Here is a 23,891-nt window from a genome sequence, read left to right on the forward strand (position 1 = left end):
GCAAACAAATATTTACAAGGAAAGAAAACAATGAAATGACATATATGTACAATTCATCACAGCACATATACTTTCCCAAATTAATTATCCCCTACACGACAGACCCACCTTTGGAACCTTACCAGTGACTTAACACATGGCTACAGTAAAGTATGCTGGCATCATGCATCCGATGTGGAAGGGAGAGATGAGTGATTGGCAAAGAATAATGAGATGAGTGATTGCCAAGGAAGATGAGATGAGGACAGAAATAAATAGATGGGGACAGGACAGCCTCTGCACACCTCACACATGTTGATTCTGGCTCCCACATCCTGATTGAAACAAGAACCCTCCATGCTCCACTCCCCTCCTGCTCCTTCAACAGTCGCAGTACCGTCGTTTCCTTGTGGACCAATGTTGTCACTCGAGGAACGCATTTAATGCGTCTCATGGCAGGATGTCCAGGTTCTGTACATGAGGTGGAGGGTCCAGCGACACAGCTAGCGGATGTGGGCACGTGAAGGCGAAGGTGTACAAAGGCGGAAGGCAAAGAAATAAGGAAGAGAGCGAAAGGACAGAAACACAAGATGCAGTAAAGAGTGAATTACGAAGAACAAATGGTGTGGCAAGAAATGAAGAAACAAAGTGCAGAGGGGAGCAAAAGAAAGAAATGTGAGCGAGCAAGCAAAGTGAAAGGAATGACAGAGAGAAGGATGAAAGGGCCCTCATGTTTGCGCAAATAAACAGAAACAAGCAGCCTGACAGAGTCCAGAAACCCTCTCGAGCTTCGAGTCTCCGATCCTCAGTCTTTCTCCCCCCGCCCCCCTTCCTCACAAGAGGCTCCCTGCGCCACCTTTTATAGAACCTCAAACTCCCCTTCACTTGAGTCCCCCCCTGCCACTCCTCCCATCCATGGGATGAGCTGCCATCAGCCTGGGTTTTGGCGCGATTTGCTTTCGCAGGCATTCACGAAACCTCCTTGAAGAGGGTTTCAGATGCCTGCGAAGACAATGGGCTCATGACAGCCTCGGTTTTGGCACAATATTTTGACTCAGGCATTCATGAATGGATTTGAAGGGGTTTCGGGGGCTGTGGAAAATGTGTTAGTGTGTGAGGAAAATGTGCTCAAGATACTGTGAGATGCTGCAGATGGCTTGTGGGAAAAAAAAATGTGGAATGAGAAAAATGGCACATGTGGGATTTCTAATGACATGATCACAACGCAGACCTATCAACACTGACTTTAGACAATTAAACTAAACTATCACCATGAAATCACTGCTTCCTCTAGCTAGATAGCCCACTTGCTCCTCCTCTGACCAACTATTAACTTTTGCTACACAGTGGAATTATGGTAAAAATGCCTCGAGATTACTACTCCCATTGAATCGGGAAATGATGATTTTACAGGAACAGCTCATGATTCCGCAAGTCATGCTTTCTCAACATGCAGATTATGACAGCTACAATTTTCTCTCCTAATTTCTCCTGTGCTAATAACTAAGCAGTGACCCACTGACAAATTATCAATTTTTTACATTTGGTTCATCCCTCCGAGTCTTTCAATGTTCTCTAAAATCAGCATTTTGACCATCCATATTAACATTGAAATTAACATTTTGTTCATCCATCTTAGCATTTAAAGTTCTCTCAAATGAGTACTTTCTTTTGCCCATCTATCGATGATATTCAAAATAATGATCATTTGAAATAGTTGCTTGAGGGATGACTGCATCCCTCAACCTCATCTCAAGAAAAGTCAACATGTACTTGTTTTTCCGCTGGACCACACCTTGTGTCGGAGTATGTTTCCATCTTGTGCAAATACCAAACAACAAAAGAGGAATCAGAGATTTCAGACCCTCATCAGGACTTGCTTTTTTGTGGTGTTTGTGTAGTTTTGTGCAGTGTGTTTCATGTGGTGTTTGTGTACTGGTGTGTTACGTAATTAATAACAGACGGAACTAGAACGACCACTTTATAACTGCTGGAACTGCTGACCAGGTACCAAGATGTCCCACTTTGATCAAACACCTGATCCTGACCCATGACGTTTATTAATTATTATTCAATTGAATTCAGAAAGGGATAAATATAAATTTAATTCAAATCAAATGGAAGACCAAATACATACAGTCCTGCATTGGAGTAATCAGAAGGAACCCAAACAAGCAAAAAGCAAAGATGGAGTCATCAGGAGGAACCTGGATTGGATTCACATTTCAGCTGCTGCTCCTCTACCCTCAAACCCATCCAGGCACAGCCAAGTGAACCTTGTTCAAAAAAAAAAATAATCAAAAGAACCCGGATCAAAAAATTAAATAATTCTAGCTGCCGACCATGCGTCCGATCAGGTTGAAATTTTAAACAAATTCCCCACCACTACTACATCATAACTGTGAAGTTTCACGTCGATTGATGAATCAGTTCAAGATGTATTGTTTTTCTAAGATTTTCCTTCAATCCAACATGGCTACTAGACCATGTGACCTATCAATTATTCATGAACACCCTGGTATCCCCAAGGCTTAGGGAACATGTGTGTGAAGTTTCCCTTCAATCTGTCCAGCCGTTCTGGGGGAGAATTTTTATGTGTGAGAAATCTGTGAGGGGTGATTCTCATCTGGCTTACAGGGGAATTCGTGCATTGCATTCCTCCAAGCCCATTCCCTCAGTGTACTGCAATTAGAGTGGAGGGTGGTGGGCTCTTGACAGACTCCACTTCCAGCTCACCATACTTTCCTCTCTTCCTCTGGTACACCTCTTTCATATTCTCTTCCCAAGGTACTGACAATTTCCCAAAGATGGCAGGCCTTGTTGTACCTGACCAGATGACAATGTCAGGCCGCAACCTTGTCAAGGAGATCTCCTCCAGGAATACCATTTGTGGCTTTAGGTCTACCACCACCTGGCAGTCACACACATTTGTCAGGCATATTGCCTTCCACCTCCTCGTTCCACCTCTTACCACCAAGCCCTCTTTCACAAACAACACCTCTCTTCCATGGGTCTCCTTCTTCTCCTCCTCCTCCTCCTCCACTCTCTCTCTCTCTCTCTCTCTCTCTCTCTCTCTCTCTCTCTCTCTCTCTCTCTCTCTTTTACTCTCTCTCTCTCTCTCTCTCTCTCTATCTCATCACCTAAAGTTCCACCATCTCCAAAACCACGGCCAGCACTTGATCGTGCTGCTATCTATATCTTTCTACTGCCAGTGCAACTGAGCATGCATTCAGTGCATGCTGCATCGTTCCTCGACCTCCACACCAAGAGCAGCTATCCTCCTGCAACAACCTGCACACCCTCAAGTTTGCTGGTGATGGAAGCACATCAAACGTTTCCCGCAACAAGTCTGAACTCTGCTTCAAGTCTGAACTCTCAAACCTCTCTCAAATCTGTTTCTGGTGTAAGTTCCGCCACCATCCCTCCCATACCTCAAATAGTCGCACTGCTGATACCGCACGTGAAAAGGCTGAATGCCTAAACTCCGTGTTTGCATCGAAATCTTGTGTCCAAAACCCATCGCTTTCTGTACCCACCTTACCCAGTCGCACCCAACTGTCCCTGCACTCTGTGTCCTTTTCTTCTGATAAAGTGGAGAGTTTGCTGTCAAACCTCGACTCAGATTCTGCAACCGGTCCAGATGGCATCAGCCCACATGTCCTAAAAATCTGCTCCTCTGCTCTTGCTCACCCTCTCTCTGTTCTATTCACCCTCTCATTTGCTCAAGGTCATCTGCCATCTGCTTGGAAATCAGCAAACATGACCACCAAACATTATATATATATATATATATATATATATATATATATATATATATATATATATATATACATATATACATATATATATACATATATACACATATATATTACATATCAGAGAGTACACTCGTACTCTCTATGTAGGGATGGAGTGGAAAAAAATTGCCACCCCATCTGCTACAGACAAAACTAAAGTTGGACTATTTTCTCGAAAAAGTTGCTTTGGCTGCATATGAGAACCCACTTGGTTTGTTCAGCTAATTGTCGAGGCAGGAATCACTTTTCAGTTCTCCAGACCATGGAAAAAGCAACAAACAAAACAAAAAAAACAAGATCAGTCAAACCCAGGAATTCATCTTCTCCTTCATAATGATAATAATAATAATAATAATAATAATAATAATAATAACTAGAAGGGCACTCGGTAGAGTGCGTACCTCCGCCACCTAATTCCCGATCCATGAGAACATATCAGGCCCAATACATTTTTGAAATATCATGTTATGCAGTACTATATCGTTTTTAGCCCTATCAATCAATGGTAAAGAATCACTTTCAAAATTAAACAATTCTCGTATCCAGATACAGATTCGGATCTTCACCAAAATCAAATCAATTCGTCCTTGCCACACACCCAACCTGTCCACCAAGTTTCGTCTGAATATGTCGAAAACTTTTTGAGATGTTGTGCTATGTATTGTTTTTGGCCCCATCTCTCAATGGTGAAGAATCACTTAAAAATTTACAGTAGTCGGATCTGGATTCGGATCCTCACCAAATTAGAACTACTTCCTTCTTGTCACACACCCAACCTGTCCACAAAATTTCATCCAGATTCGTCCATAAGTTCTTGAGATATCCTGTACATAAACAGACAGACAAACAAACAAGCCGGTAGGCGGCCATGGGTCGCCGAGCATCCGATGACCTTTGACCCCTGATCTGAGTTAATCTAGCACTAAGTACTTACGAAATTGCAATCGAATCGGTTAACCCGTGTATGAGCAAGGGGGCTTTGAATGGTCATTTTGCCCGAACAATGCACTCATTGACCTTTGACCCCTGACCTAGCCGAGATAGGTCAATATGTCCTGAAGCAAAGTTGTAGTACTCATTGAGTACTATGTACCGATGAACTTTCATTCGTATCGGTTAATCCGTGTAGGAGCAAGGATGCCTTGAATGTTAATTTCGCCCGAAAAATGCACTCATTGACCTTTAACCCCTGACCTACTCGAGATAGGTCATTATGCAAATGAGCAAAGTTGTAGTACTCATTACGGTCTATAAGCATGTAAAGATTCATTCGATTCGGTTCAACAGTCTTGGAGCTTGTGTACTTTGAATTTTCAGCGGGAATGCTCAATGGCCCTCGGACACCCAAGTTGAGAGGGTTACCATTTGGAAACTAAAAGATATAGAAAAAAATGGATGTCATATTGCAGATAGAGAATCACCTTAAAATTATGCATACCAAATCCCATCGAGTTCCATCTACTGATATCTACTCGGTATCAATTTGAATGAAAAGTACCAAAAATGCGGTTTGATATCGGAAATCCCCAAAGTTCGAGAGGGTGCTGTGGGTGAACAAAGATATAAATCGAAAATCCGGCTTGATCGTTTGTGCACAATGCATTCCAGATGATTAGTGTGAATTTTCATGACCATCCGACATTTACCTGAGGAGGAGTAGCATTTGGCGCGAAGGCACCTCCAGCTCTCACATATTATCGATTTTTGCCCTTTGATCCCTGACCTAAGCAATATCGGTCAACATGTCCTGAGGCAAAGTTGTAGTACTCATTGCGTGCTATGAACCTGTAAAGTTTAATTCGGATCGATGCACTCACCTGGTCACTCGGGGGCCTTCAATTTTCGCCAATTTTTGGGCATACCCCATTTGTAGGGGGCGCTGCGGGTAAACTATTCCATATATCACAAAAACCGGAATGTATTTGGTAGAGCATCACCTGTAGATGATGCTTGCCAAATTTCATAAGCCTACGTGGGATAATGGCTTTCGGAATTGATTTCGCGTGAACGGTACCGATTTTGAAGGTTTTTCGGCTGTTGCTAGGGAACCAAAGCGTCCCTAGCAACCATTACAATTTCCAAAGCACTCGGTCATAAGATGTACCTACCACCCGAGTTTGGTCAAAATCGACCCATGTTTACTACCAATTATGCTGATGACAAATGAACAAACAGACAGAATTACTAACAATAAGGGTCACCTATTTCGGCGACCCAACAGACAGACAGACAGACAGACAGACAAACAAACAGGCAGAAGGGGATGAAAACATAACCTCCTTCACCTCCAGTGGCAGAGGTAATGATAATAATAATAATAAATAATCTTTTTCAGACAGCATATTTCCGAGCTTCCTCGATCAATGGCAATGGTTCTGGTACCATCCCACAGAATTTTACGTCGTGCATCATCCTTTGCTATTGTAATTTTATTAGCTTTGAAAGGATCCCACCTCCTCCTTTACACTTCAACAATTATTGCTTCAAGCTTCTACAAACACTCCACGAGTTACAACAGTACTTGATTACTCTTATAGTGTCGCCACATACTGAGACTCTACAAATTAGCAGCCCGACGACAATGTTAATACCAATACATAAACATAAACTTCTTACAAACTGCATGCACATCTCCAATAACAGCATTCTATAATTATCTGCATTTGTGATTGGAGAGTCTAACTTAATTTTTTTTTTTTAAGTATGAAAGACAACTGAAGTTGCAAGAACTCCCTAAAATTGTCTATAATAGGAGCTTCTAATACTCTTAGCTGGACAATAGTCTGGAGGCAGTGATGTAGGGAATGTTATGTAATGGCAATACTGTTTAGCTCCAAACCAACATAATCCCTATCTTGTTTAAAAACTTTTTTAGACTGCACTTTGTCTTCCCTACATTGCTTTTTTTATTTAGCATAAATTTATTTATTCACTTGTACATACATGTGCATTATTATAAATACACCTCGGGAACTACAGTGAAAAACTGCATGTCTGTTGTCAGAGGCAGGGGTGTTATATACACATGAGTTATTATCAATATGATTATTAAGTATTTCCAGTCGTTACAAAAGTATTTTGCATACATATTATGCACAACTTTTGTAAATAAATAGCAAACAAAAAAGTAAGCAAGCTATTTATTTGAGTTTTTTCAAAGCAGATATATGTTCCCAAACTTTTGCTCATGTACAATTCCAATCACTGAACACAGCCTCAATAAAACACAATCGTTACCTCTTCCTTTTTCTGAAAACGCATTATTACATTACCGACATCGAGCACCTTACCTGGATGGCCCAAATCCGTTTACGAGAAGGAGTTGCAAACAGCTGATGGATCATAAACAGTGTATTCAACGTAAATGGGAATTCCAACAACACTTATTGCTTCTCTCACCACCACTCCCACTGTCCCCTGGTAAGAGAACAGGTCGAACTGTCAGCTATATCAAGCCTCAGCTGTTTCACAGCCTTTATCTGTAGCTAAACATAGCTGTGCCACATATCTCCACTAGAAGAAGCTTGTTGGTGGAAAACCCCAAAAAAATTGGCATACAAGAATGACATTTCACCATGTTAGATAAAAATGTGGAGCTTCCAAGAATCATACCGGATTCACATGTGCCGCATTTAGTGCTTGAGAGATAGAAATATATATATATATATATATATATATATATATATATATATATATATATATATATATATATATATATATATATTGCAAGAATTATTTGAATGAAAATATGAAAATATGCAGCTTGTTATGAGCTGGGACCCCCACAAAATCTCAGGAATCAAGTTATCATTTTCAGGGAATTGACATTCTTGTAACCATGATGGTTAAAAGGAAAATGTGAAGCTTGTATCAAGGTGGGGTCTCAGCACAGCCACAAAGTTTGAATTGTCATTTTTAAGGCATGACGTGCTATAATCGCTATGGTCCAAAAGACCTTCTTCCTCCAATATCCAATCACAAGATTTAGATGAGCAATGTATTTCTTGAGTTGTGATCATTATTTTACATTACTGTTGTGTAGCAAAGTCAGCCCACATGTAGGTTCTTCAGCTCAACCGTTTTTAATGGCGTCACCTGCTGCCCTTACTCCACAGCTCTCTGACATCGCTCTCGGTTCCGCCTCGTGAGTTCCGGTTCAACATGCATTCATTAATATTGCTGCGGACCTGGAGATGGAGGGGAAGACCACGAGGGGTGAGCAACCTTGGGTTCCCACCAGACTCTCCGGAATCGCAGGCCGTCGCACACGATTAACTTCATGACGCAGCGGGTCGCTAATCGACGGTGAACGCCAATAACTCGACCATGTGACTCAGGGTCCTCCGTCTAATACCGTTTACCTAAAGGTCACGTGATCTAATTACTGAGGGATACGCCCTCGGTATGCACTTGCTCAAACCGGATGACGTTAACAGATCAGATGCAGCCGAGTGGAACTGCCAAGCACGTACCGGCTAGGAAACAGATCGTTGGGGGATAACATCCTGGCGAAACGAGAGTGCAGACCATGCTGGACCAATGATGGAAAACGAGCTGGGAATATCTCTACACAAAGCATTTATTCACAATCAAGCGAGGCAATGTATGTGGCACAGTGAATTGCGTTCATTTTTATGTACAGCAGGGGATAGCAAGGAAGTTGTGGAGTGCAGCAAAAAGCAACAACTTACAAAAGCAGACACAGTGCAGAGTTATCCCGGTATATCTTCTACAATCTTAATTTATGCTCGGACAGGTGCCATCCCACACACACAAACACGAACCCGAGAAAGATTAGATGTAGCCCAGAGAGAAAGAAAGCAGGTGAGGAGAAATAACCTTTCAATACCTGGGGCGGTCGGCAGACCAACGCAACCAAGAACGCTTCAGGAGAGGTAGGTGGGAGGAATACTGGTTGTCTCTAAGGTGTGGGAGTGAGAGGTGTGGTGTAATGCAATGTGGGGGGGGGGGATAGCGTCGTGCCAGAGAAAAATGGGATTGTGAGTCAGTAACGATGCTCTTTGTGGATCCAAAGTATACGGCATAGAAGGGTGGAGAGAGAGAGAGAGAGAGAGAGAGAGAGAGAGAGAGAGAGAGAGAGAGAGAGAGAGAGACAGAGACAGAGACAGAGAGAGAGAGAGACAGAGAGAGAGAGACAGAGAGAGAGAGACAGACAGAGAGAGAGACAGACAGAGAGAGAGACAGACAGAGAGAGAGACAGACAGAGAGACAGAGAGAGAGACAGAGAGACAGAGAGAGAGACAGAGAGAGAGAGAGACAGAGAGAGAGAGAGAGAGAGAGAGAGAGAGAGAGAGAGAGAGAGAGGAGAATAGATGTGTGAGGAGAAAGATCCCGAACCTATCTGTGTAAAGGTCTGTATGTATAACGTGTACCTCCGTGGGACGCTCTGCCTGAGCGTTCCCACCTCGTGATATGACACGTTATCTCCGGCTTAATTACTTTGCTGGGGCTCGTGGCAACGTGCGCTCCACACTGATCCGCCACGCTGCACGTGGGTGGCGGAATGTTGACAGCACAGCAGGGAGTCTCGACAGGCACCCCGGATCAGGTTCCCAAAGAAGAAGCATGTTCTGGCAATCGCACACCAATTGTGAAACGGAGCGAAGCGAAGAGGCGAGCGAAGAGCCAGCGAAGAGAGAGGCAGTGACGAGAGGAGAGAGAGAGAGACGGGGAGAGAGAGAGAGAGAGAGAATAGCTCCACACTCCCCCTTTTATAAGCCCCGGGAGAAGGGTGGGGTGATGACCAGAAAGCGACGTGCTGTGTCCCGAATCCTGCTCCTCTATTGAGCCACAGTGGACTCAGCCATTCCCTGCTAGGCTCACAGACCGGAAACCATCTCAATTGCCCATCCACTTCGACACAGCTCGGTGCTCCTGACTCAACATAGGGTATGCTCCCTGAGCCGGCACCCTGGCTCTAAATGTGCTCCGAGTGCAGTCTGAATGTCGAAAAGCAACGGACTTTCCCCATCACAAACGGGCCCCATCACGAGCCAAAATGCACACCCAGGCCCCATACCAAACTCCTGGATTGCCCTTCTTGTGACCCTTCCTTGCCACCCCTGTCTTGCTGTGGTCTGGCGACTGGACGAGGAGTGTATCAATTCCGCATGCTCACCCGGGACGTGCCTGGAGAGATGTGGTCGAGCTATTAACAGCTGTTGCTTGGCCAAGCATCGCGCAGTACCGAGGACAATCCAAGTCGTGCAGCACTCAAAATAGAGTCGTAAATTGTAGCGATGCAGAAGTACGATGGGGTGCGTGAATATTTTCCCCATGTGCAGGAGACGTTTGTGGTCAAAGTGGTGAGGTATGGTGAGCGAGGTGTGAAGTAAGGTGAGGTGCCGGTTGGGAATTTATGCGCAGATTTGAACGAAATAATGGCGCGCGATGCCTGTGCACGGGTAGTGTAGTGTGTAGTGGAGGGAGTGTAGTGGATCCAAGCCACGGAGGCATCGTGGTGTGCTTATCATCAATCTCCTATTGAATGGCGTGCATTCTTGTTTTGTACTATGGCTAAAAGGAAAGGGTTGGAGTAGGATTCAGAAGATGAATTAGAGATAGTTACTTGATCTAACTATGAGACCCATGCAACGCACTTCATCCCGTTAACCCACTAGACATGAGGGGAGAACTAACGACACAAAGACGAATGAAATAACTGCCTGTGGATCACTGTATGTTGGGTGCCATTGCCTTAGAGGCATGCGATTTTGTAGAACCGCAACAATATTCATGGATACCACATATTCCATTTCTGGTGTGAAAATAACAACTAATAATTATGAAACTAGAATGGCACTCGGTAGAACGTATATGTCCGCCACGTAATTCCTGATCCACGAGAACATATCGGGCCCAACACATTTTTGAAATCTCATGCTCTACAGTACTATATCGTTTTTCGCCGTAATCTCTCAATGGTGAAGAATCACTTTGCAATTAAATAATCCTCGTATCCAGATCCAGATTCGGATCTTCACCAAAGTCGAGTCAATTATTCCTTGTCACTCACTCAACCTGTCCATCAAGTTACGTCCGAATCCGTCCAAAACTTTTTGAGATATCCTGCACACAGTCAAACAGACAATCAAGAAGAAAATGTCGTGCAGAGCACAATACTTGCAAAATCCATAAAACAAATTTGACCTCAAAAATAATTGGTGATTGAATTCAATGACTAAATATGCAAGTCCTCTTCAAATTTCAAGTCAAACGGATGAAATTTGTCAATTTTAGAAAGTCGGCCTATGTTGTCCTTTTAGCCTATGTCCTTTGTTGACCTCAAAAATAATTGGAGGTTGACTTCAGTGACCTGATCTGCAAATCCTTTTCAAATTTCAAGTCAATGAGATGAAAATTGAGGATTTTAGAAATACCTTCTTAGTTGTTGACCTTTGGCCTATGTTGACCTTTTGGTCAATGTTGACCTCAAAAATAACTGGCGAGTCGAATTCAGTGACCTGAAATATAAATCCTCTTCAAACTTCAAGTCAATCAGTTGAAAACTGAGGATTTTAGAAATCTTACCGAAGTTGTTGACCTTTGTCTGATGTTGACCTTTTGGTCCATGTTAACCTCAAAAATAATTGGTACTTGAATTCAGTGACCTGAAATATAAATCCTCTTCAAACTTCAAGTCAATCGGATGGAAATTGAGGATTATAGAAATCTTACCGAAGTTGTTGACCTTTGTCTGATGTTGACCTTTTGACCTCAAAAGTAATTGGCTGGTTGAATTCAGTGACCTGAAATAATCCTCTTCAAACTTCAAGTCAATCGGATGAAACTGATGATCTGGACAGTTGAGAAATCAGTCAATTGTATCTAGGTTAAGATTATAACTTCAAATAAAATAGATTTTGTTAGTACTTACCAGTACATAATGTGTGTGTGTGTGTGTGTGTGTGTGTGTGTGTGTGTGTGTGTGTGTGTGTGTGTGTGTGTGTGTGTGTGTGTGTGTGTGTGTGTGTGTGTGTGTGTGTGTGTGTGTGTGTGTGTGTGTGTGTGTGTGTGTGTGTGTGTGTGTGCACGCGCGTGTGCATAATTATGAATTTGCATACAAACAGCTTGTCTTGTGTAATTATGAATGACTGCATATTGAAGCCTGGTGTTGGCTTAACGGTTTAGGTGACTGGTTTGGGACCAAAGGGTCTTGAGTTCAAGCCCCTGCTTTCTGTTGAATTAACACCAGATGGGGTTGAGTCATGCTTGATGTTGGCTTAATGGTTAGGGTGATGGGCTTGGGATCCTACAGGGTCCTGAATTCAAACCCTGATTGCTGTTGAATTAATACCAGATGGGGATGACAGCCTGTTATCCTTCTGAGGTCGGCAAATGAGTATCAATGTACTGTGCAGTACTAATCATAGAGATGAGTAATCGAGGGCACCACGCCCCCAGAATCGGCACAGCCACGCCCCTATAATCGGCACAGCCACGCCCCTATAATCGGCACAGCCACGCCCCGAGAATCGGCACAGCCTCCGCCCCAGAATCGGAACAGCCACGCCCCCAGAATCGTAACAGTCACGCCCCCAGAATCGGAACAGTCACGCCCCCAGAATCGGAACAACCACGCCCTCAGAATCGGAACAACCACGCCCCCATAATCTGAATAGCCACGCCCTCAGAATCGGAACAACCACGCCCTCAGAAAATAACGCAACTCAACCACAGGTTTCACATGATAGCTGAATTCCTCAAACTTAAAAAAATTAAGCAACTTTTTGGGGGCAGCTGATGTCGATTCACTGGAACATAATACATGAAAACACTGAAGGAAAAATGTATAGTTTTATTTTCACAACCTTATTTTAACAATCACATTCACGATTTACTAATTGCTCTTTTAATCACAGCCCCTATATTTACTAATCACTGGGTCCTGACGACACAGTATCGATGATGATGCCACGATGTTATATTCTCCCGTTGCTTTAACAGCATCCATGTTATACACATGTTTACTTCATTGGGGCCACCTCAGAAGGACGGACGTTGTGGACGGAGTATATACACTCTACCGAGTGCTGTTAGAGTGTATCAATGTCCGTTTTGTGAAGGAAGTTTAAAAAAAATGTAAAAAATTTCAATAAAACCCCAGTTCGGGATAAAAAAAAAAAACAAAATGTTCTGAAAGACCTTTCGATGTGTTAATCAAGAACCTGCGTTTTCTCGATATCGGATCACGTGAAAATAAAAAAACCCACAAAAAAACGGCGCCTTCATCAACGAATACTGCACTGTACAACGTTGTCATGGTTACAGAGCTTTCGCCGGATGTGACGTCATATGGTTACGTACAGTGTGCGTGGCACACGTTGAAAGCAATAACATTCCAATCAAAAATTAACCGGCGTAATATTTTTAAATAACAAACAGTCAAAAAACGACTCACAAGAAAAATGATGCGAAAGCATAAAGTATTTGGTGAACGTCGGTACTGGTTTCATGGTGCTGTCGAGGTCTGGCCTAGCTGGGCCAGTGAGGCGGGTGGCGAATGAGTTCCACCGGCTTGGAGGAGTCGGACGCCTGCGCTGGGTAAGTTGGGTGACTCTGTTCATTCAGCTCTTGGCCTCGTTCGTCCGACTAAAAAGCAAAGCTCGCTTTCTCCTCTCATCCATTCCCGAATGTGTTTGCGTTCTCACGTTGGGATCTTATTTAACCTGTTGGTTACTTCGTCATGATGTGTCTCCGGTCCAGGCCTCTGATTTCTCGATACAAACCGTCGTCCTTATTTACAATCGATCATTAACACCAATGGGCGTCACCATGAGCGACCAGTCGATCATCACGACTGTGACTGTGTAGAATTGTTCGTGACGATCATGATTAGTCACTCCGATGTTCTTGACGTTTCTTCCGTCGCATGGTTTTATTGGAGTACTACAAGGTCCGGGTTCTGTTCTTTTACACAAAAAATGTCGTGTGAATAAAACTATGATAGTTGGTGTAGTGTATCCGCTATCCACTATAGGATGCTGACCCATCCACGTGATAGTGACATTAAATGCATGGCTCGTTGTTTTAGAAACCATTTCAGCATTATTCATAACTATCAAAAAAGAAAACGTTTCTAATTAATTATTATACTGTATATCTATGTGTATATATATATGTATATATATATATATATATATATATATATATATATATATATATGTATATATATATATATGTGTATATATATATGTATATATATATATATATATGTATATATATATGTATATATATATATATATATATATATGTATATATATATATATATATATGTATATATGTGTATATATATATGTATATATATATATATATATATATATATATATATATATGTATATATATATATATATATATATATTGAGCAAATACAACCTGTCGCTTTGCTGACGATAATATTGTGAGGAGGGAGGGGGTAGAGAGAGAGGATAGAGGAGGGCGGAGAGAGAGAGGGAGAGAGAGGGAGTAGAGAGACCTGGTGTTGGCGTAGCGGCTTGGGACCCAAAAGGTCCTGAGTTCAAGCCCCGTTGGGCCACTGAATTGATATACACCAGGGGGTTGACTCAGCCTGTCATCCTTCCGAGGTCGGCGAAATGAGTACCAGTGTACTGGGCCCGGTGTATACCCCGGTTAGAATAGGTGTACCATATCCCTGTGTGTCGTATGAGGTGACCAGGGTTGCGTCAGGAAGGGCATCCGGTGCAAAAACCTATGCCAAATCATAATGCGGACAATAAAGCGGATTTCCGTACCGGATCGGTCGAGGCCCGGGTTACCAACGACCGCTACCGGTACCGTTGGTCAGTAGGGTACCGGTGGAAATTGTGCTACTGCTGGGCGAAGGAGGAGAAGGAGACTGGGAAGGCGGGTCCAGAGGCAGTGGGAGAGGGGGAAGGGTGGAAGTGTGGAGGTGAGAGTTGGAACTCTGAATGTTGGGACTATGACTGGCAAAGGGTGAGAGTTGGCTGATATGATGAAGAGAAGAAAGGTGGACATACTGTGTGTACAAGAGACTAAGTGGATGGGGAGTAAGGCTAGGAGTATTGGAGGTGGTTTCAAACTGTTCTACCATGGTGTGGATGGGAGGAGAAATGTTGTCAGGGTAATCCTGAAGGATGATTATGTCAAGAGGGTATTGGAGATGAGGAGAGTGTCTGACCGAGTGATGAGTGTGAAGTTGGAAATTAAAGGGGTGATGATGAATGTCATCACTGCATATGCCCTGCATTTGGGGTGTGAGATGGAGTATAAAGAAGATTTCTGGAGTGAGTTAAATGAAGTGATGGAGAGTATATCCAAGGATGAAAGAGTGGTGATTGGGGAAGGGAATAAAGAGGATGAGGAGGTGATGGGTAGGTAAGGTCTCAACAAGAGAAATGTGGAAGGGCAAATGGTGGTATATTTTGCAAAAGAATGGAAATGGCAGTGGTAAATACGTATTTCAAGAAGAAGGAGGAACACAGGGTGACATACAAGAGTGGAGGAAAGTGCACACAGGTGGATTACATCTAAAGCAGGAGATGCAACCTGAAAGAGATTGGAGACTGTAAGGTGGTGGCAGGGGAGAGTGAAGCTCGACACAACGATTGGTGGTCTGCAGGATGATTTTGGAGGTGAGCTTGAGGAAGAGAGTGAGCGCTGAACCAAGGACCAGATGGTGGAAGCTGAAGGAGGAAGACTGTTGCGTGAAATTTAGGGAGGAGGTGAGACAGGTGTTGGATGGTGGTAAAGATGGGTGGGATGATTGGGCAACGACAGCAGAAGTGGTGAGGGAGACAGCAAGGAAGGTACTTGGTGTGACATCTGGACAGAGGAAGGAAGATAAGGAGACTTGGTGGTGGAATGAGGAAGTACAGGAAAGTATAAGGAAGAAGGGGCTGGCGAAAAATAACTGGATAGCCAGAGAGATGAAGAAAGTAGGCAGGAGTACAAGGAGTGGCGGCACAAGGCAAAAAGAGAGGTGGAAAAGGCATATGGCGAGCTGTATGAGAAGTTGGATACAAAAGAAGGTTAAAAGGATTTGTACTGATTGGTAAGACAGAGGGACCGAGCTGGGAAGGATGTGCTGCAGGTTAGGGTGATAAAGAATGCATATAGGAATGTGCTGAGGAGCGTGTGTTGAGAAGGTGGATGGAGTACTTTTTGGAGCTGATATATATATATATATATAGAGAGAGAGAGAGAGAGAGAGAGAGAGATAGAGAGAGATAGAGAGAGATAGAGAGAGATAGAGAGAGATAGAGAGAGATAGAGAGATAGAGAGATAGAGAGATAGAGAGAGAGAGAGAGAGACACAGAGAGAGAGAGACACAGAGAGAGAGAGACACAGAGAGAGAGAGACACAGAGAGAGAGACACAGAGAGAGAGACACAGAGAGACAGAGAGACAGAGAGACAGAGAGACACAGAGAGAGAGAGGGAAAGAGACACAGACAGAGAGAGACACAGAGAGAGAGAGACACAGAGAGAGAGAGACACAGAGAGAGAGAGACACAGAGAGAGAGAGACACAGAGAGAGAGAGACACAGAGAGAGACATATAGATACAGATACTGGATCAGTAAGGATGAAGTGAGGACTGCTATGTGTAGTGTCCGAGGTGCAGACAGACGCGGGAGCGAGGTAGCGACTCTGCTTTATTGCCCGTTCGGATGCACACTACCACAACCCCGAGCGGGCGAGTCATGATTGATGAAACCCAACCACGTGATGCAGCACACTCCTCCCCTCGTAAAATGACAATTCTAATGATGAAATGACAATTATAAAATGACCAAATGAAACCAATCAACATTCAAAATCCTCCAAGTTCCACAGTCGTTTTCTGACCCGCTTTGGGCGGGCAGCGCCGCCAGACGGCCCAGGCTCAGACGCCTCCCGGCTAGGTCGAGGTGACACCCTCGCCGGACTTGCCCCATCCGCAATAACAACTGCCCCCGGCCAACAAGCTTGCTCGTCTCCCTCGGGCAGGACTGAATCAGGTGAACATCCCGTGGGCGCCGGCACGTCTGGCCTTGGCGATACAACGTCTGGCCACGGCGACATCACACGTGGGGGCCCCATGTCGCCTGGCACGGGGGGAGGGGGGGGATGACGCTGAACAGCGATCATGCATTTTGTCCACGTGCCGCTTCCACACCTCCCCACCATCAGTCCGCACCATGCAATTTGCCGGCCCCAGTACCACAGAGACCACAGCCGGCACCCATTTGGAATCGTGGTAATAATCTCATACCATTACCCGCTCGCTGTCCCACATCAAAACCGCGTACCAGCGTCGGGCGCGACACCGCCCCACCCATCGACCCTCCAGGTCACAGCAAATCCAGTCTGGACCGCAATGCCTGTCCATAGAGGCGAATGGCAGGAGAATCACCGGTGGCAGGATGAATAGCGTTCCTGTATTGAAGCAAAAAGACATCGACCACAGGCTGCACAGGTGCAACACCCCCATTCCCCCTACGCAAAGCCCGTTTCAACATTTTAACAAACGATTCCGCCTGCTCGTTCGTGGCAGGATGATACAGTGTGGACCTTAGATGTCGAATACCGTTTTGACGCATGAACTCAACAAATGTGTCTGCGATGAACTGCGGACCGTTATCAGAGACCAGAATCTCGGGTATTCCTTTATTAGCAAAGATCGTCCACAGTTTTTCCACCGGAATGTTTGCCGATGTATGCTGCATCACTACAACCTCCGGCCATTTAGAGAACACATCAATCACAATCAGAAACATTTTGCCTTTAACCAGACCAGCAAAATCCACATGGACCCTCTGCCAAGCCCTGCCTGGGATAGGCCAAAGACTCAAAGCTCGACGCGGATTATCAGCATCTGCCTGACAAGTGGCGCAATGCTTAACCATCTGTTCAATGTCTTTATCCAACCCTGGCCACCACAACAGGCTACGAGCAAGACTCTTGGTCTTCACGACGCCAAGGTGACTGACATGTAGTTCTTCCAAACAATGCTGCCTGAACTTCGGTGGAATCACCGCCCTCATTCCCCACATAATGCACCGTTGGGCCAACGACAGCTCCGATGCGTGTGACGCGAAAGGCTGAAATGCTGGTGTTGAAGGTAGATCGCTCCAATTCCCCGTAGAAATCGCCTGAACGACACGGGCGAACACTGGATCATGAGCCGATTCCACCGCGACCTGTTTGGCCGTGACCGGCCCACTTTGGACCTGGCTCAGTGCAAACACATCAACCCGGTCGGCTGATTCAAACGAAGCCGGATCCTCTGCGCAAGGCAAGCGCGAGAGACCGTCGCAGTAAGCATGCTTCTCGGTGCTTCGGAACTGAATATTGTAGCTGTAGGCAGCAAGAAATAGACACCACCGCTGTATTCGTGCGGCCGCCACCACCGGCACCCCGCGTTTGGGTTTCAGGATGAATTGAACTTGAAGTGGTTTGTGATCCGTCTGCAAAGTGAAATGCCGCCCCAGCAGGTATTGATGAAACCTCCGCACACTCCAAACGAGGCTGAGAGCCTCACGCTCGATCTGGGCATATTCCCGCTCTGCTGTGGACAGGGTCCGGGATGCAAAACAAACAGGCCGCTTGGAACCATCGTCCATCCTGTGGGAGAGCACGGCCCCGATGCCGTATGCAGAGCTGTCGCATGCCAATAAGAGCGGACGTGCAGGCTCGTAGTGCACGAGGACCGTATCCTCTGTGAGCAGCCGCTTGACGCGGTCGAACGACGCCTGATGTGCATGCCCCCAGGCCCAACGCTCGTCCTTCCTGAGCAACTGCATTAACGGCGCAAGCTGCGAGCTGAGCCCGCGCACAAATCTTTGGTAATACTGTGCCATACCAATGAATGAGCGTAGCTGCGTCTTGTCGCGAGGCGGTGGCATGTGCTGAATTGCCTCCACCTTCCGAGGGCCTTTCAACAGCCCTCCGGCGTGATGATGTGCCCAAGGTATTCCAAGCGCTGCTTGAAGAACGCGCACTTGTCCCTGTTCAAGCGCAGGCCGCACGCTTCCAGCTTCGTCAGCACTTGGGCAATGTTCGCAAGGTGCTCATCCGCCGTTTTCTCCGCAATGAGCACATCGTCCAGGTAGGTTTGAGCGGGCAGGCCAATGCAAACCTGATCCATGGCTTTCTGCCACAAGGCCGGGGTCGAAGCAATCCCAAAACAGAGTCGGGTATATCGATAGAGTCCTTGACACGTGTTGATTGTCAAAAGGTCGCTACTCCCGGGATCCATCGCCAGGTGAAAATATGCATCACGCAGGTCAAGCTTCGTGAAGTATTGATTCCATGCCAGCCATGCATATATCTCATCGATTGACGGCAGCGGATACTGCTCCACGCTGAGCACCGGGTTAACCTTGGACTTGAAGTCCCCGCACAATCGGACGTCTCCATTCCGTTTCATCACCGTGACGACCGGGGTGGCCCAATCTGAGTACGACACCCGTTCGATCACTCCACAGGCCTCCAGCCTATCCAGTTCACCCTTGACCTTGTCCCGCAGGGCATACAGCACCGGTCGTGGTTTACAAAAACGAGGAACCACCCCATCCTTCAGGAAAAGCTTTGCCTGCATGTCCTTGAGTTTCCCAAGGTCGTCGCAAAACAAACCTTGATGTCTTTGAAGAATCTTCTCCAACTGATCCTCCCATCGGCTCGGCACGGGTTGCACAAGGTGAACGGCGGCCCAGTCTTGCCTGATGCAGGTCAGCCAGTCCCGGCCTAGGAGAGATGGCCCACTCCCCCGCACCACGTACAATGGAAGCGCGGAAACCTGGCCTTTGTAGACTACAGACACGTCTGCCATCCCGACTGGCGTTATCTTCTCGCGGGTGTACGTGTACAGCGTGAGGTTTGACCTGATAAGCTTCAGGCCGTTGAGTCGACGCGTGGTCTGTTCACCTATGATCGACACAGCGGCACCCGTATCAACCTAAAATGTGATCGGCGTTTTGTTCATTTCCATTTCCACCGTCATCGGTCGTGTCGCCGCAGGACCATTTGAAAACGGGCTCATCATCGGCTGCAGGTTCCGCCCCGGGTCGCCTCGCACATCGCTGTCCATGACCTTAATGGTGGCCAACATCCCTCAGCACACACGTTTCAGATGGCCCACCTTGTGACAATGTAAACACACGGTGTTTCTATACGGGCACACATGCCGCAGGTGTCGACCTCCGCATCCCAAACACGTCCGCAAGGTCACCTTGCCGCTCACGCGGCCGCGTTGCGACATCTGGCCCCGGCCCGCACCGAAGGTCGCGCGTGCGTCCCGGGGCGCTCGCGACACCGCGTGGACCCCCGGACCATCTGGCATGCTTCGGCCGGCGATGGCCCGAACATCTCCGAGAGTCTGCTCGACAGCTGCAGCAGTTTCGACTGCCGAGTTGAATGTAACGGCTTCACCCCTCAGCTGTAGAATCGCCGAAACCATTTTTGCATCTTGTAATCCGGAAATAAATCTATCTTTGAGTCAAGCTGGACGCTCCCTCGCCGTGAACTTGTAGGCCACGGAAGAATGCTTCACTCCCACCATAAAATCCGCAACGCGCTCCTCCGTACCTTTCGCGAGGTGATCGAACTGGTATAGAGCTCGCTGTAATGACTTCTCTGGCGCCATGTGTGCCTTCATCTTCTGGACAATGTCCTGAAACGACAGCCCGTCCTCACTGGGCTTGTCCGGCGCCACCAAATCACTCAGTAGTCGATTAATGTTCCGTCGATAGCGAGGCGAGCAAGATCGACTTTTGCTTGCTCTCGTCATCCACATCATTCGCGTGGAAATACCACCCCAATTGTTCCGAAAACAATTCAAAGTCGTCTCCAACGAAAATGGGCACCTCTCCGTGCGCCCTGACGCGATAATCAACCATCCTCGTCAGCCAACTATAGTGTCCGAGCTGCAGACAGACGTGGGAGCGAGGTAGCGACTCCGCTTTATTGCCCTTTCGGATGCACACTACCACAACCCCTAGCGGGCGAGTCATGGTGTATGAAACCCAACCACATGATACAGCACACTATGAAAAGGATGAAGAGTGGAAAGGCGGTTGGCCCAGATGATATACCAGTGGATGCATGGAAGTGTTTAGGAGAGATGGCAGTGGGGTTTTTAACCAGATTGTTTCATAAAATCTTGGAAAGTGAGAGGATGCCGGAGGAGTGGAGATTAAGTGAACTGGTTCCGATTTTCAAGAACAAGGGTGATGTGCAGAGCTGTGGTAATTACAGAGGGATAAAGTTGTTAAACCACACCATGAAGTTGTGGGAAAGAGTAGTGGAAGCTAGGTTGAGAGGAGAGGTGATGATTTGTTGGCAGCAATATGGGTTTATGCCAGGAAAGAGCACCACTGATGCGATGTTTGCTTTGAGAATGTTGATGGAGAAGAATAGGGAAGGCCAGAAGGAGTGACATTGTGTGTTTGTGGCTTTAGAGAAAGCTTATCATACTGATCGGGTGCCAAGAGAGAAGTTGTGGTATTGTATGAGGAAGTCAGGAGTGGTAGAGAAGTATGTGAGGATGGTGCAGGATATGTATGATTGTGGGGCAGATAACCTCATATATGGAATGTATTGTGCATTTTATGACGAAAGCATGAAATTTTCAGCAGTGTTTGTATATACCATAAAGTTTATTTTCAGATGTGGAGCCACTTCAGATTTGACTTCTGAGCCCTATGAGAGGTCATTGACCTTGTACGATGAAAAATCTTCATTTTTGGCATTATCGCAGGAAAAACGTCAATATACACCACTTTTTTAAAAGCTATTTTACCAGTTGCTGCACATACTTCTTACTTAGACTCCACATGTATCCTGCAGGTTACATTTTATATGCAACCAATGACCTCAGCCGGTGTTTATTTAGGCTGGATTAAACAAGTTTAACAGATATGCATCTGTTTCAATTATCTGAAGAATAGTGATGGACAGGGTGATAGTAATATAGTTCAGGCCATGTTTGTCCATGTTTGTCCTCTGTAGATGATCTAACAGTCTCCTGAACACGAGCACAGGGCAGTGCACATGAGGGCTGCCTTGTTGCACTTGCAGCGCCCGGTGCACCCCTGCTTGCACCCACCGTGTATCAGTTCATAGCATGATTGTGATGCTTCTGTAAGGGTGGTCCAGAGTGGCTGCCATCCTGTTGCATCCTTTACCCATCCCCAATCAGAAGGGCTTGCGAGCTCAGGGTCAGGAACTAACGCCTGGTTCCAAATGTTGGCCTGGTAGGTGGCATGCATGATGTGTTGCCTCAGAGCAGCCTGTGTGGGTGGGATATTCTCCAGGGTCCTGGACTTCTGAGTGAAGAGCTGTTTCCTCGCTTCATTTACCTCCATGGTGTTGCTGGTTCTGTCGTACATCAGCACCACGAAGCGCTCCACTAGTGATTATGGACAGCTCGCTCACAGCACCTGGCACCCGTGAAAGCTCTTCAAAGGCCTCAGTCACTTCAGGGAGAGCCGTCCACGTGTCCCAGGCAGTCTTCTTTCCCCTGCCGCCGAATGCAGAGATCCTGTGATTGCATGGAAGACTGGGAGAGTGGCACCGGTTCTTGGATCCAGCTTGCCAACCACTTTGTGTTCACCAATGTACCTGAAACTGACACCAGCACCAAGAGCTATCCACATTTCTTCCAGCTTTATCTTCAGGAATGCAGCCACAGCCAATACCACGACATCAGTGTCGACTGTGCGTATGGTCACTTTTGTGCTCCCTTTCTGCACATCTTCCATCCTGAAGCGTTGGCGATGTCGGATGACACTTGTAGGAGGCGGTCATATGAGACGCACATCCCGAGATGGAAGAGTGTGTCAATGAGCCCCCTCTTGCGTGTGACAGCATGGACTTTCAGTGCAATGTAGAGTGGAAGTGGAGTTTCACGGTCACTGCTGTGACGCAAGGTGCTTGATGACTTCACTGCCCGTGCATGTTTGACACTTGAAGACCAGCAGCTGTGACACTGTTAGGGCGGCAGTTGTGATGGCTGTGCCCACCAGCTGGGTCTGGTATTTGATGTTGGCCCCATCCTGAATCATGTTCACCAGAGCCAAGAGTGTTGGTGGAACCGCTGCTTTCTGACATTCGGGCTGGAATGATCTATCAAAGGCGAACTTGGTGTCGAACATCTCTTTGCCCACCACCTGTGCTGCTCGCATCAAATGCATGGCATCACTGTCATGGTCACAGGCCTTCCTGAGAGCATCTCCAATATCTTCTGCAAACGTCAGAAGTGTGTCTCTCCCTTGAGAATGTGCTCTTAGGTCAGGGAAGGCAGACACAAGTCGAATCTTCAATCTGGTGGTATGAATCCGAGTCTCCACTGTGGCACCCAGCTGTTCCAGTCGGACCTTGTACAGGTCACCCAGGTCTGCCAGCTTGAAAACAGGAGCACAATCGTCGCCACGCGTGTCCTCCATGAATGCCACCAACTCAGCAAAGGCGATGCCATGCAGACGAGCCTCATCCCCATGCTCATCCTTGGAGGAAGCTTTTCTCGCTCTGTTGTAGAGAATGCGGAGGCAGTTGCGGTGATACTTGGCGTCGAGGGCAATCGTGTCCCCAGGGGCAAGTTTGACCAGCAGCTCCGTGTCCTCCAGCTCTCAGGCAAACTTCCGAACATTCGTGTCTATCTGTTTGGTTGACGCTTCATGTAGGCCTTCAGAGCCAGCTGACTCATTGCAGAAGAAACACACAGGCTCTGTGAGCTTCACGTGGCTGTGAGCAGACCGTGTGTGAACAGTCGAACCACCACTTGAACTCCGCTGTACTAGTCGCTGAAGCTTTGTTTGGTTGTACTTTAACCGGCAGGTTTTATGCCACAGAGCACTGTGTGCAATCAGCGTGGCCTCTACGCCACCTCCATCGTCCAATCTGTCCAGATTCAGCTCAGTCGGCATGTGGCCAATGTCCTGAAACTGGAGGAGGTCCTTTGCCAATGACACATAACCGCTACCCACAGGTTTCTTGCTGGATTTGGCTGGACACTGCAAGGCTTCCCATGTTTCTGCTTGGCAAAGAATACAAAGCTTCCAGTTAGTTTGGCAAGGTGGCTTGGCTTGCTTGGATGTGTTGCAAGGTTGAGTTGGATCTCTCAAGACATGGCGTTT

General features: G+C 46.3%; 1 protein-coding gene across 3 annotated transcripts in view; it reads right to left on the reverse strand.

Annotated features, from left to right (window-relative positions):
- The window catches only part of LOC147014147 (atrial natriuretic peptide-converting enzyme-like), a 131,635-nt gene extending 117,785 nt beyond the window's left edge, over window positions 1–13,850 (reverse strand). The window contains exons 1-4 of one of the 3 annotated variants that reach the window (XM_085851848.1): window positions 13,198–13,850; window positions 7,067–7,193; window positions 3,985–4,029; window positions 285–482 (exon numbers count right to left, since the gene is read on the reverse strand). In XM_085851848.1, the coding sequence (XP_085707974.1) occupies window positions 285–433 (149 nt within the window). In that variant the 5' untranslated portion in view covers window positions 434–482; window positions 3,985–4,029; window positions 7,067–7,193; window positions 13,198–13,850. Of the gene's footprint in view, window positions 1–284; window positions 483–3,984; window positions 4,030–7,066; window positions 7,194–13,197 lie in introns of those variants that run through there. The other 2 variants (XM_085851849.1, XM_085851850.1) reach the window with 2 other exon arrangements.
- Between the last annotated feature and the right edge of the window lie 10,041 nt (window positions 13,851–23,891).

This window comes from Eptatretus burgeri, chromosome 13 (genome assembly GCF_056783735.1).
Source record: "Eptatretus burgeri isolate ZD-2024b chromosome 13, Ebu_testis_v1, whole genome shotgun sequence".
NCBI classification, from domain to species: Eukaryota; Metazoa; Chordata; class Myxini; order Myxiniformes; family Myxinidae; genus Eptatretus; species Eptatretus burgeri.